The sequence below is a fragment of the Schistocerca piceifrons genome, chromosome 8 (genome assembly GCF_021461385.2).
Source record: "Schistocerca piceifrons isolate TAMUIC-IGC-003096 chromosome 8, iqSchPice1.1, whole genome shotgun sequence".
In the NCBI taxonomy this organism is placed as follows: domain Eukaryota; kingdom Metazoa; phylum Arthropoda; class Insecta; order Orthoptera; family Acrididae; genus Schistocerca; species Schistocerca piceifrons.
This window is the reverse complement of record NC_060145.1, coordinates 64925030-64939935: the sequence shown is the minus strand read 5'-3', so window position 1 is coordinate 64939935 and position 14906 is coordinate 64925030. Positions and strand designations below refer to the sequence as shown.

Below are 14906 nucleotides of genomic sequence, written 5' to 3'. Positions count from 1 at the left end.
GAGTGTAGTGGTGCGTTTATTTTATGTCCCTTCATTTTTATTTGAAATGGAGTGGTCACGAGACAAAATTTTCCAGCTGATGTCGCTCTGTGAGGCAGGGGAGTGCCTGTGGAATGTACGTTGTGCAGGTTACAAAAATACTAAAAAATCAAACATGATTCATTACAAAAAGTTGCTGTGGTGCTTGGCACTAGCAGCAGTGCTGAGGACAAAAAAGTTAAATCTCTCGTCTCAGTACCGGCGAGAGAAAAGAAAAATAGAGAAAAGTATTTGTACTGACACACTTTACGAAACAAAGTGGTTTGGATTTAAATATCTAAGTTTCCTGGATGATATGGAACTATTTGAAATTTGGCAGGCTTTGATAGGAGTCTCCTGATGCCAGAAAACAGAGTAACAGTAAGTATTTGGTTCACAGTGATTGCTTTTCTGAAATTTGTGACTTTCTTTGAAACAACTGGTCTTATAATATTCAACAACATTTTAAAATCTGATGGCGACATCCTAGTAAATTTACGAAAGCCAGAACAGTCTTCCAAATTCAGCTCACAAACATGTCATTCCCGCCACGTCTTCTATAGTATGCTCTGGGCCGCCGACGACTACTTCAACGTTTTCTTCGTCCGTTTATTTCGTTAAGTAATATTAATGCAGCACCAAATGTCATTAATTCTTCCTCTTCACTTGGTATAGCGTATCTCTTGATGTGAATACACCAAGTAACCTATCAGTTCACCGCAGCAGACTATGCGAATACATAGAAATGTTGGTCGCTAGTGTAAACGGGAATGCGAGCAACGAACAATGTGGCAAACATGTTGAGGGAACAAGTTGCACACAATGTTCCAAACAAAAATATGTTCTGGGCTCAATGTAAACGCCCCTTTATAGAGTTATTGCGAGTATGATATATGGAATATGCAGTGAACCAGGGCCGGCCAGAAATTCTGCACGCATGCGGTGCTCCTGCACATGTGCAACTTCCGGGTCACACCGTGCATGCCGCAGCAGTCAGTGTCATGTAGTGCATGTTTCTACACACAGATGTCGCTTTATCCACTTGCTGGGATACTCTGTTCCGACGCATTCTGGTGCTCTTTCCACAGCTTGCAAGCCAACCATGGGAAGGTATTTCGCGTATTAAACATTTAAAATACTGAAACTTCCTGGCAGATTAAAACGGTGTGCTGGACCGAGGCTCAAACAGGTTTGCAGGAGAGCTTCTGTGAAGTTTGGAAGGTAGGAGATGAGGTACTGGCGGAATTAAAACTGTGAGGACGGGGCGTGAGTCGTGCTTGGGTAGCTCAGTCGGTAGAGCACTTGCCCGCGAAAGGCAAAGGTCCCAAGTTCGCGTCTCGGTCCGGCACACCGTTTTAATCTGCCAGGAAGTTTCATATCAGCACACACTCCGCTGTAGAGTGAAAATTTCATTCTATTTAAAATACTGTCACAGTCTACTCATTGAGACGTCCACTTTTTATGTTAACAGTTTAACCCAGTAAGACAAGTAATATAGTTAACAACCGTGGGTTTTTATTAAGGCAGCTTGACTGACGTCACATAAATACGCGTTATATTTTTGATCTAGTATTTAAGAAAGAGAGCACTTAGCGACTCCTAACGAACCTTATTCATGATTTCAAGTAACATTAAACTAATGCAAGGTTTCCTATAACTAATTCTCGGTGCCCTCAGTTACACTCAGATAATTTCTGTCTCACTGACCTCTGAACAGAATGAGAACCGCAGACCTCTCGGTGATCACCTGTTATTTCAATACCATTATTGCTACATCTTTCATCAGTTCCGTCTGAAATCTGCATAATAACCGACAATTAGGTGAATGTTATGTTTTATCGACTTCAACTGAGCGTAGCCCTTCACACATTAAAAAAAAAAATTGGAACAATTGGTTTAATGACCAGTTTTCCTGCGAATAATGTGACATGGGGCAGAATAAGGCAATAATGCACAGTTAGTAAACAATAATTTTTAATTATGAAAGGAATAAATCCAAACACGTTTATCAATGGTCATGAGCAATGATATAGTTAATATTGGGCACAAAAGCACAGCTCATTAACAAACGCAAGCAGTTGCGAAGATTTTCATCACTTATGCTTGATCGAAACCTTGATTTATTAATTTTCATTACTGAGAAAAATCTTTCACAAACATACGTCGACCTGAACACGGACATAACTCTCGCGGCTCCTCGGTGCAGGCATGGAAATTCTTGTTGTGAAAAATTTTTGTAGAATTCTTTTGTACCTCGCACTGCAAAGAACTTGTCCTTTAGTCTTGTATTGCACTGTAGGTCGATCAGTTCCATCTGTAGATCATTCGAAGCATCTTCAACTGACGACGAAAATGGTCGAGCAAAGAGGCGAATGACAAGAGGCAAACTTGTAACATCTGCACATTGTGCTCGAAATTGTTCATTAATTTTTACAATTATTGACACGTATTCTTGAAATCTAGCACTTCCATGGACCAGTCAAAGAGTCAGGAAATGTGCAGTGTTTTCTGTCAATAGCTGGCTCTCCCAAAGCGCAAGTTTCCTTTCAAAGACATTTACTTTTTCCAACATGTCTGAAATTAAATTATTTTCACCTTGCAAAATGACGTTCTGGCTGTTCATATGAGACGTAATGTCCACGAGAAATGAAAGGTCTGATATCCAACAAGGATCTTCCAACATAGGTTCACTTTTCCCTTCTCATGTAAGAATGTTACTATGACCAGACATAATCAAAAAATATTTTCAGCATTTTAGCCAGTGTACTTTGGTAAAATAAGGTATGTTGCCGTACTCCGCTCCAAAACTGCCAAACTGGCGATGCGTAAGCCTACGTGTCTTCAGATAGTATACCGTACACACAACAATTTGCATGACGTTTGCTAACATTACTGATTTTGCACAAAGCGCCTCTCGATGCAGAATGCAGTGAATTCCATACAACGTCTCGTCTGCGTGCCCTAGCTTTTTGCGCATCCGTGCTATGAGTTCTCTCTGATGGCCTTGCATTGATGGTGCTCCATCTGTGGTCTCTGAGACTTAACAGATTCCAGTCCATACCAACACCATCAAGTGCTTGCTCTACAGCTTGGAGTAAGTCCGCACCTGTAGTAGTCCCTTTCAAAGGTACTAAGTCCAAAACGTCCTCTGTTACACAAAGTGCATTATCGACACCTCGTATGTATATCACAACCTGGGCTGTATCTGTAAGATCTGTTGCTTCATCAAGCGCAACAGAGAAAGCAACAAAGTCTTTAGCCTTATTTATTAGCTGCCTGTGCACATCGCTGGCCATAGCACTGATACGTCTTGTCACTGTTTGTTTGGATAGACTGATTTCTTGAAACCTGCTAATGTTTGTGGGACACAAAAGTTCTGCAGCATCGATTGGACACCCTTTCACAAACTCCCCTTCGGAAAAGGGTTTCCCAGATTGTGCAATTCTTAATGCGATTTTAAAACTTGCTTGCAGTGAAGATTTACTGTGGTTGTCATTCTGGAAAATTGAAAACAGTACATTGTACAGCGTACAGTGAACGAGACATAAATGTAACACAAGAAACTAAGAGTTCAAGAAGTATCAGTTACTTTGACATACAGTAAAATCGAGTTAATGTGTCTCATCCATTTTCTTAAGGACATTTAATTTTGCTTGTCGTTCCCCACTGTTGAGTACACTACACTCGTCTTTGTGATATGTATTGTAGTGTCTTTCAATTGAAAACTTACACTGGCTGCCTATTATTTGGTGGCACAGCAAACACTGCGAGTTTTCGCCAATGGCTACAAAAAAGAATTGCAGTTCCCAGTCATTTTTAAACGACTGAGAACATTGATCTCCCGTCCTTTGCTTTTTCACAGTACCTGCCATTTCCCAGTACTTCTCTGTTAGGGTTACAGTCACCAGGGGTAAAAGAGACTGGGTATGTTGCGCTCTTGCCTGTACTACATAAACAGGGAAGTGGAGCCGCTGCCATTCATTTAGGACACATGTCTAATAACAGATGTTGCTGTCGCACACGTGCTCACATGTGCAGCACTTCCGCACGTGTGCACACTATGCAGCGTTTGGCCAGCCCTGCAGTAAACTAAGCTCAACCAACATGGTCTACTTTCTTTTGTGATATTGCAAGGTACTGTATATGTCACGTAAGGTAGTCAGATTTATTATGAAACTGAATATTCCTTGGTGCCTCATTATATGTCGTGAAAACATCTACCTCCTCTTAATCAAGCTATTCTATGAATTACTTTCTTTCCCCCAATGTGAGTCGCTACGTCATTATTACTTACACGAAAATCTGTCTAACCTAAAACATTCTTTTGTAGTATTCTATTTTAAAAGCTTCATTTCTCCTCTTGTCTGAACTGTTTTAATATCTTATTAAGGAAATACTTAATAACATTTAAATTTACAGTTGATATTAACAATTTTCTCTCTTTCAGCAATGCTGTCATTGCTGTTGCCAATCTGCATTTTGTTTCCTCAATGAATTTTCTGCCTAATCATAAAAACTCATGTACTGTATTTGTTGTTCCATTTCCTTATCCAATTCCCTCAGCTTCATCTGATTTACACTGTACTCTGATAACCTATTTTATTTGGTTTATATTTGTCTTACATCTTCGACATTTTCCATTCTGTTTTTGCTGCTGTTGAAAGTCCTTTGAGGTTTGTCCATGACTTTTTAATGCTGCCAGAGATGGCAAAGTTCATTTTTATTTTTGTTTAATCAGAGCTCTAATTCCCTTTCCAAATTCCTTTTTGAAGCCCTTTACTGCTTGGTCAGCATACCTATCGAATGATCTCTGGATAGGCTATAAGCTAGTCTCATCCCCTTCTCTACTATTGTTTTCCTTTCATATTCTTATAGCTGCAGTCTGGTTTCTATACAAGTTGTAGACAACATTTTACTTCCTGTATTTTAACAGAATTTCAAAGATTGTATTGTCAAAATCATTCATCTAAACATACAAATGTTATAAAAGTAGGTTTCCCCTGCTTGATCTATCTTCAGAGATAAATTGTAGGGTCAGTATTCCATCACATGTTGTTTCATTTTACCGTCCAAACTCATCTTCCCTGAGGGCGGCCTCTACCAGTTTTTCTGTTCTTCTGGAAATAATTCATGAAGCTTTCGGGCAAAGTAGAAAACACAGATAGTCACACAAGCCCAACTGGTACACACATGGCCGCTGTCTCTGGACACTGAGGCCTGACTGTGACTGTGTCCAATTTCAACAGGTATCTGCTGGGATGGGTGATGGGGGTAGAGAGGCAGAATGAGATGGGTTGGGGGTTAGTAGGTGGGGTGGGGTGGAGTGATAGTGCTGTGAGTCTGAGTGTGCAGGGATGTGGTGGTGACAGCTTAGGACTGCAAGGTGCAGTATTGGGAGGCTGTGTGAGGTGAGGGGGAAAGGAGAGGGGATAAGTAGAGACAGAGGAAGGACTTGTCGGCACGCTGGTGGGACAGATGGTGTATATGCATAACTGACATGCGAGAAGGGAAGGGGATAGGTATGTGGGAGACTGGAACCAAGCACATCGTGTTGATCAGAATGATCAGCAACTGGTCCATCTGTTTCTTGCCCACAGTGTCACTGTGTCCATTACTGTGGGCTGACAGCTTGTTAGTTGTCATGCCCATGTAGAAGAAAGCAGAACAATGGTTGCAGCTTAGTTCACATGGCTGCTTTCACAGGTAGCCCTGCCTTTGATAGGGGTGGGAGACAGGACTGGAGTAGGTGGTAGAGGGGTGTCATTGTTCATGGACCAAGATGTTATTTTACTTTTGCAAAAGGGTTCCACAGTGGCCCTACTCTGCTACACCCCTTTCTCTCCCTGCCCACCTCCATTTCATTTTTATTCATTTATTTTTTGTTTAAATCTCCACTCATGAAAGGTGTAAAAAAACTTGCTCTGGTATACTCACTTGAGAGTCCTGTGGTGCCCTGGTGTGCGTGTGACAGTGTTAGTGTGCCACTCAGACAGTAAAAGAAACATCTGCACTCTATGCTCAGTTTTGTTGTCTACGTATCTCTAGGGAATATTAGTACATGTGACATTAGATCAAACTGCTGCAGACATATTTTCGCACTACAGTGAAACTTCTATTTCACACTATTCAAGGCCTTGTAAAGAACACTGTAAATCGTGAGAAAATTTAAATGGTGGGAAAATGCTCTTTAAGCACAAACAGTTATTTTATTAATTCTACTATCGTCTAATTTGAAACTCATTGGCTTACGTAAGTCTTGACAATTAATGAAAACATTGGTAGTTCCTACAGTTTACCAAAAAATCCAGGATTGTGTATTGTTTAAATTTCTTTTGGTGAAATATTTCACTATATTTCTCTAGGTCATAAATATATTCAAAAGGTTAGATGTCCACATCTGCAGCATACATATATTTCATTATTGTTTTCCTTGGCATATACATTTGCAGTGGGAGGCACTCACTTTGATCACTTACAGTCCGTTGGCGTGCGTTCAGTGGTGACGTCATTATTGTATAGGAAGTCTTGCATTGAATGTTTCAACTGCAACTACCCACACTGAAATTAGGAGAGTTCCACTCTCTGATTATTATTGCTCAGATCTGGTAAGCCAGATCCACATAATTTCACTGTTTGAAATAATCTTGCTTTTTGGGAGCAGCTGAAGATGGTCTCCTCAACCTTCATTCATGCCTTTGACAGTACATTAAGAACTGATATCTCAAAGGAGGTTGGGTCCTTTCATTCTCCTTCAAACTTACTGCCTTATGCACAATAGATTTCCTATAATGTCATGAAAGCATTGATAATGCTCAGATCTTCAATGACTGAAAGTTATTTGTGCAGTTACAGTTCTTGCTGCCAAACAACACATTCACATTCTTGGAAAGTGCTGGCAAAAATATACAAAGATGAGACTTTTCCTGTTACAGGTTCCTAGTTTTGCATTAGGGGTATGCACTTCTTTAAAAATAGTTCTCAAACCAAACATTGTGAATTTTTTTCACTGTAATTAGTGTCATGTTTTCATATTTTTAAAAGGACTTCTTTTAGTGATTTTCCAATCTCTTCAGTCATATCAACATTAACACCAAAAGTTATTCTGTGTTTCCTTCCATGGCAATTTTCACCTTTAAAAGCTAATTTCTTATTCAAGAGGACTCTGAAGGGAAAACCAGTTTCATCAATATCAGATGGTCTTACCGTAATAATGCTGCACAAGTTCTTTGAGTGTGCCATTCCTTACCAATGTCTTTGTTCAGTTAATTCCACCACACAGCTTTATAGGCCATGTTATACCATGTTTTAAACACGTTGATTGGCTGTTAGATTTTATAAAACTTGACTGTCAGTTCATGGAACATATAATCTGATTGTGAAATAAAAGTTTTATTTGCCTTGATCACAAATTACATATCAGGGTTAGAACTTAACATAATCATCTTCATAGCTGTAAGTATAAAAGTGAAAATTCCTCTTTGTAATTTATCTTTAAATACCCAGGGTCTCAGCATGTGAAATAATTGAAAGTGAACATGAACATCCAAAAAGACCTTGAGGAACTCACTGGTGACACACTAGCAACTTCCTGCAGGAAGTTACTGATATCCGACAGTTCTCCCGTGTTTTTATGGAACAATCAGTACGCTGGGAAAGCTTTAAACATCACATAACAAGTTCATGTTCAAACAACTAACAGAACAAAGTTGAAACTAAGTGTATGGTTTGTAAAACTTACAGACCTGTTGTGATATGGAGAGTAAGTTGTAGGAAGAGAAAAGCTAATAATGGCTCTAGATGCTCTTTAAGGGGCCAAATGAAGAAGAAACAATGTAGTAGTAGTAATGTGAATGAGACAAAAAAATTTGTTGGGGGGGGGGGGGAGCAAGTGAGAGAGAGAGAGAGAGAGAGAGAGAGAGAGAGAGAGAGAGAGAGAGAGAGAGAGAGAACTTTAATAAAGATAAGGTTAAATCTCATGATTATGGGAAAATGCCAATGGGCCACTCTGCTATGTCTGATAGGTTGTAGAAACATATTGTATGCTTTTTAAAAATGTAAAAGAATATTTTTCCTTGGGGTTGTAAAGTTGTATAAAATAAAAACAAGATGGTAGCTTACCAGCGCTTACCCGTACATGGTAAAATACTGAGTACTGCCAATTTGCGCACATAAAGGCAGAAAACAATATTCCTAGCTTTTTGGAACTTTGTCCCTTCCTCGGGTAGGAAAGAGGGGATATATTGGGAAGTTCGGAATGGAAGAGACAGTTCATTCATACCTCAGTTTGAGAGGGATCTATTTGTTGCATGGAAAATGGAACAAAAAGTGAAGTAATATTTTACAATCGACTCAGCTAGCTTTATAGTGTTAAATGCTGCTGTCACTACAAATTTCAAATTTTCAGGACATGATACAACGTGATGCCAGTCACCGCCCGAGTGCAGTGGAGATCCTGCAGCACCGTGCGCTTTCTTCTGAAAATAAGAGTAAGGCCCAGCTTCAGCGAGAGCTGAATGCAGAACGACTGAAGAACGAGTTCCTGTCACGCCGCCTGGAGGCGGCTGCACAGTGTCTGAAGTCAGTTACTCCTACAATCCTCATGAAAGTCGCTGGTGCAGGTGGCATTAGTGTAGATGCCAATTGTCGTCCCCAAGTGAATATAATTTCTCGATCCTCTCGCCTCATTGGTAAGAAGATTAATCGCAGTCATAGTGTAACAGGCTTCTAATGTGGAGTAAAGCAGTTGTGTATGGCCTGCATTGGTTTTAGTGCCTTATAGTTACAGGAACTACAAGGCTGAACTGGCTGTCTCCTTTGTCACCTCAGGGCACTTCTAAGTTGACTATGATGTGTAAGCCATCTTTTACAAAAGTGTGTTCTCTTTTACAAAAGTGTGTTCTTGCATTTAAAATGTTCTTTCCTTAATTTGAGCTTGATGTTTTATGTAGCATTTGTGCTGAGTTTTAAGGCCTGACTTTACTGGGGTGATAAATGCTATATTTCTGAAATGTTGTTAGTAACTGATTTGTAGAATTTCAGACAAGAATTGTAGTTGACATTGTAAGAACTTAACATTGTAAGAACACTTGACTGCAATTTAAATAGAGTTAGCAAAAATGTAAATATCTGTAAAGTATTTGCATTTCATTTGGCTTTTATGTTTTAAAATGTCATTCAACATTATAAATTTTACTTAATTCTGGAGAATCGTGTTTAGAATTGAATTATTTTCATCCTTGCTGTCTCTTATTTGCTGACATGCATTTTCTGTGAAAGAAACTGTGTCATTAACACTATCGTGTTAATGGCAACGAGCAGAAAGGGCTATCCTAAGACAGGCAACAGTAAACCTGTTGACAGATAGAAAACTAAACATTTCTCTGTTCGTAAAATATTGACGTTGAGCCAGTTTTTTCAGTAATTCCCCTACATCAAATGTATTGGAAAATGTCACATAGGGGAATGATGGTAGTGTGCACCAGTTTTGACTGGTGCAGTGAAGTGCTGTTTCTTCGCATTTTAGTGGAGAAACTGGAAGCTGTGAGTAATTAAGAAGAGAGTGAGAGTAGAGCATTGAAAGGGTAATATTAAATTGTTGCCATATTTTACATTTCCTCATTATTTACAGTTAAGTTCTTTTGTTTCAATTCATTTTCTTACTGATCTTGAATCCATTTCCCCTAATCTAAAGTTTGGAGTTGTTGTTTTTAGTGAGTATGAAAAGCTTTGAACCGAAAGATTTTAAACAAAAATAATGAGAAAACGTAAATTATTCAGTGTGAATTCAGTTTTACATGATTTATCATTCTGTTGTCAGTACCTGGTTGGTGGAGCCAAATTTAATGTATTCCTTGTTGATACCTTGTATATGAGCTATAATTGTCATAACAAAATTTATTGTGAGCTCTTTCTTTCTTATTCTTGGATGACATACCATTTGTAAAACACTTGGTTACATCTGTCCTCTCCTCAACATTTACTAAAATAAAACTCCGGGAAAACTGATGGTTCAGAAGATGCTTAATATGGTGCATAATTCAGAGGTTCGTAGGTCTCCAAATTTTTAGTATGTTTCTGCGTTCTTTGGCAGGTTCTTGTCTATTACATTCCTGACTACATCTGGACAAGAAATAAAAAATGAATTGAGTAACAGTCATCATGTTTTCAAATATGAGAAACAACATTTAGTTGTTTGCTGATACATTTAATGTGTTGTTGTTAATGTTAGTTTTCTGTCTGTTTAGTTGGAAGTATTTCAGTTCTTTGTTTATGTTATGTGTAATGAGTATACTGACAAGCTAAAGGCTTGAAGTGTTTTTACAATGTCATACCATGAACAGCCTACAGTTCATTTTATTTAGGTGGAGGTAACTTTCCCAGTAGTTAAGACTAGTTGCTTCCAAAGAACGTGTAAAATTTAATCCTTTACCACATGTTCATTACAGCAGTTGCAAAAATCTAATGTGATAACATACAAGGAAGCTGTTCATGTAAATAGTGAGTGTGTGTGTGTGTGTGTGTGTGTGTGTGTGTGTGTGCGCGTGCGTGCGCGCGCGCGCGCATGCGCGTGTGCGTGCACTTGAATCTCAGCAGTGCTAAGTAACTTTGAACACTTGTAAGACTGTAAAATTTTTTATTTTGTGTATATTTTCAAATAAATTCAATAAAGGTTATCAGAATTGGTATTTACAAAAATTTTCTTTAATCATGTTTCTTGTAATGCTGATGATCCTTTCCCAAATTTACTTTAATAGTGATGAAAACAACAGCTGCATTGTAATCCAACTTCGTTCATTCAATAAACATTGTTGGACAACTGTACAGCTGTTGGTTTTCTCATTATTCAAGTACTTCATGTGTGGCTGCTGTCCAGAGATTTTTCCAAATGTTTTTCCTACAAAATTGATGTGAACTGTGTTGTGTACCTTTACACTTTGAAAGCAAAATTATGCGTAGTAAATAATTGCCAGCCATAGTGTTCTAAAATGTAAGAAATATTTACAATAGGCCAGTATTTGATTCTCTGTATTTTGGGTTAAAACTTTCATATGCAGTTAAACATCTAAATGTTTTTCATTGGTCAATAGTTGGCTGCAGTCTTTCAGTTTTTTCCTCCAAAGAAGGCAGACATCAAGTTAGTTAATGATCTGGCATAAGGTTTCAGTTTGCCAAATTTTTATTCCACTCTGTCTAAAAAAAAATTCCTCCATTAAATTACATTTAGGCTGTTTTTCAGCCGTTTTCCAAATTCTGAAAAGCTCCAACATTGTGGGAAAATCTTCAGCTTTGAACTGCCAAGGAGTAATAACTCTGTGCAGCTTCGTCATATTCAGTTGTAATACCATTTCACACAAAGAGCATTTTCAGTTCAGAAGGTGTACTAGATTTTGACAATGGGACTGGTGGTGAAAAATATGATAGATGGAAGATGATAATTTTTGGCACACTATACAACTTAACATTGTCTTATGAACCAGGACAATCACCTGGTTATAAAGTTATATTTTTAAATGTGCCTGAAGCTGCATCAATTAATACGACAGCGAAAATATTCAATTATTGATAATATAATGTAAATGGATAGATAAAAAAATCTACTCATCAAGCGATGGCAGGGGAACACCCACAAAAAAGGATTTAACTTTTACAAGCTTTCAGAGGCAGGGCTCCTTCTTGTGGACAGATAAAGTAAGTATGCAAGGGAATGGACAACTCATATGTTTGAAGTTAATTTAACAGTATTATGAGTAAAAGGCGTATTTTATTATTTCTTCAAGGGGCGACATTAGTCATCTTTTGGGTCACATCTGGAAGGATTGGAACATTAACGTTGGTGAGCAGTTGACTTATTCAGGTCAAGTATGTTGTCAGGGAACCAGTGGTGTTCTGAACAGCATACTTTGCGTGGGATAGATGTGGATTTTGTGAAAGCCCACACACACACACACACACACAAAATTCAAATTTGGCTCCGAACTCTCTGGTGAACAAATGAACACTGACTGGGCTGCGGCACACAACAAACCACAATCGCACTGTGTTCTGGTGTACTGAAAAGTGTTTTACTAAGTTATTTGTGGAAAATACTTGTTATAGTTACGTATGCATCACATCATCTCAGCATGATGCGGAGAATGGAAGTGCTTACCACACGAAAACGTGAGTAAATACGAAAATAGGTGCGAAAACATCGCAAAAAGCTGAATTACATTCTGAAAGATACGTTAACTCCCAGCAAAAAACTTTCTCTACATCATAATTTGGTTGCAGATGACAAGCTACCTGTAGAAATTAACACACAAGTGATTCAGAAAATTCATGCACACCAAATGTAAATGTATTTACAAAAAGAAACGATCTGTTGTTTGAATTAAAAACACACTTAATTTTATAATCATGTAACAAAAATGTTAACATTGCAGAATAAATAAAAAACAAAAACCCACTCATGATGGCACAGTGGTGCCGAAACATGTTTGGGTACGGAGAAAAACTGTTTTGCATAACTGGCGGACCTCCCATCAAAAAATTTTAATTGCAAACACGACCAATACAAGGAGCTGCAAATCAAAAATATAGACATGACATTTAAATTTATTACTTTGCTGCTAACTCTGTTCGCAACATATTTTGCTGACAGTATGCACATGTGCCACTGAATGTATCTACACAATTATATCACTGTATGACACAGTTAGATACATCATAAACGCTGATTGTGAGACGTAAAAAAAATGTCGCATAGTGCGTGAAGTTTTAATATATTACAGGGTGTATACGATCCGGATCGTAGAGGGAGACCAAGAGATGAATACACTAAGCAGATTCAGAAGGATGTAGGTTGCAGTAGGTACTGGGAGATGAAAAAGCTTGCACAGGATAGAGTAGCATGGAGAGCTGCATCAAACCAGTCTCAGGACTGAAGACAACAACAACAACAACAACAACATACGATCCGGGAAAAACCCGGGAATTTTTTCATCTGGGAGAAAACCGGGAATTTTTCATTGTTTTTGTTTTCAGTTAAATTTTTGTAATTTTGACTGGTAAGAACTGATACTCTAACAAAGGATATTACTGTATCCCGCTACTACAGATATAAGCAATAAGACATGAACGAGAGAAAAAACGAAAATAAAACATAAATTGCAAATTAAATGCGCCATATACAGCAACAAAACACGGTGCTCATACAAGCGTCTACCAACAGCAAAATGAGTCAAAGGCTTTAGGAAGACTATGCGATGCTTCGTAACAACAAATTTCCTCCGATGAGCGTGACGTCACAACTGTTTACATTAGATTCGTTTTAGCAGTTTACGAGCGGGATCAAGCGCATGCGCAGTTGAGTAGTACCTTCTCCCGCTTCTGGCTACAGAAATGTGGCTGTTGGCTGTGTAAGCAGTCGCAGCTAGATGCTATTGGGAAAAATTTTACTGGAGCGCCCAACTAGATTCATGCATGCGCAGCAGGTCCAGATCTAGGAGGGGGAGGGGTGTGGGCAAATTCATATTCTTGAGGGGGGGAAAAAACGTTGTTTCACAAAGCGACTAGCATCCAGCGCACTTAAGTCTATCGAGTATTCATATGACTTTGAAACGCATCCCTGTCGCGTTTTGAACACATTATAAGTTGATTTCTGAATGAATCATAAGTTGATTTATGAATGCGTGCATAGTGTACATGATGTGTGTCGGTCAATCCTCGGCGCATGTAGAAACAAACTTTCCTACAGACAAAATGTGACCGGAGGAGAGCCGAATGGCTGAATGCCAACCGCTGTCTGATTGGTTGATTGGGTTTGCGAATGATGAGCGTTGTTATAATCATTAGCGAAATCCATAGATTCAGACTACAGAAGTGGATATAAACGAATAACAGGTAATAAAGATTACATATTCCCTTCTCGGTGTATCGAAGAAAATGAAATTTTGACGGAAAATTGTTGGCCAGATCGCTATACTAGTAAGGGCCAGTTGCACAGTGCCCAGCTAGCAGCCGCTTTAAGTTCTAATCCGGAAGAAGTGCGGAAAACGCGTTGTACGAACATGTCAACAACGCCTAACCAGAGAATAATCGCGGAATAACTAAACCGGTGATTCTAGCAGAGTTAGTGAAGTTAACCTGTGAATAAGCTTTGACATTGGCAGGAATAGTTACAGAATTAGTGATAACAAGCCTGTTTGTTAGAACGAGGAAGGAGAAGAAACGGGGACATTACACAAATTATGGAACAATATGACGATTCCAAGTTTGTATAAAAATTCCGTACTACTACTTTTCGATCATGTTTGAGAAACTGGAGCGTATGAATGAAGTGTGAAACTATCCCCTAACGTAAAGCTTTTTGCTTGTAGTAGGCCTAATAGGCATTTGATATTGGTACTTTGTGAATTATATTCTGTCGTTACAAAAAAGACCGTTTTTGCCAAAACAGTCTCGTTTATTTAGTGTATGTTACAATTGTTGCCGTGACAAAATAGACGTAATTAGATCGGGAAACGACACCTGTCTTGGGCCCTATTTGTATTAACAGCTTTTTCAGTATTAGCAACATTTCGATTTTTCATGTCTATGTGTCCTATATTTAATTTTATGCCACACAAAGCAGCAAGTTGTTAGCTGATAGGGAATAGAGTGTTCATATTTTCTGAAGAGTTCTTTTTTTTTGTTTTAAAGAGGGACAGGATTTCAAACCGGCTGACTAAGCAGGAGAGGCAACAAAGGTCATTTTAATTTCCATTGTCCTGAATATGGTTTGATGGCATCCATTACAAAATACAAAATATACATGTTTCAATTCCACAGAGCGAAGTACAGTGACATGCTGTGTGAGGAGGCGAGGCACTGCACTTTGGCACACTTAGACCAAATAACGTTTTACATTT

General features: G+C 38.6%; 1 protein-coding gene across 1 annotated transcript in view; it reads left to right on the top strand.

Annotated features, from left to right (window-relative positions):
* Positions 1-10703, top strand: part of LOC124711233 (wee1-like protein kinase) — a 102096-nt gene extending 91393 nt beyond the window's left edge. The window contains exon 8 of the mRNA XM_047241194.1: positions 8423-10703. Coding sequence (XP_047097150.1) covers positions 8423-8746 — 324 coding nt within the window. The 3' untranslated portion in view covers positions 8747-10703. The remainder of the gene's footprint in view (positions 1-8422) is intronic.
* The last annotated feature ends 4203 nt before the right edge of the window (positions 10704-14906 follow it).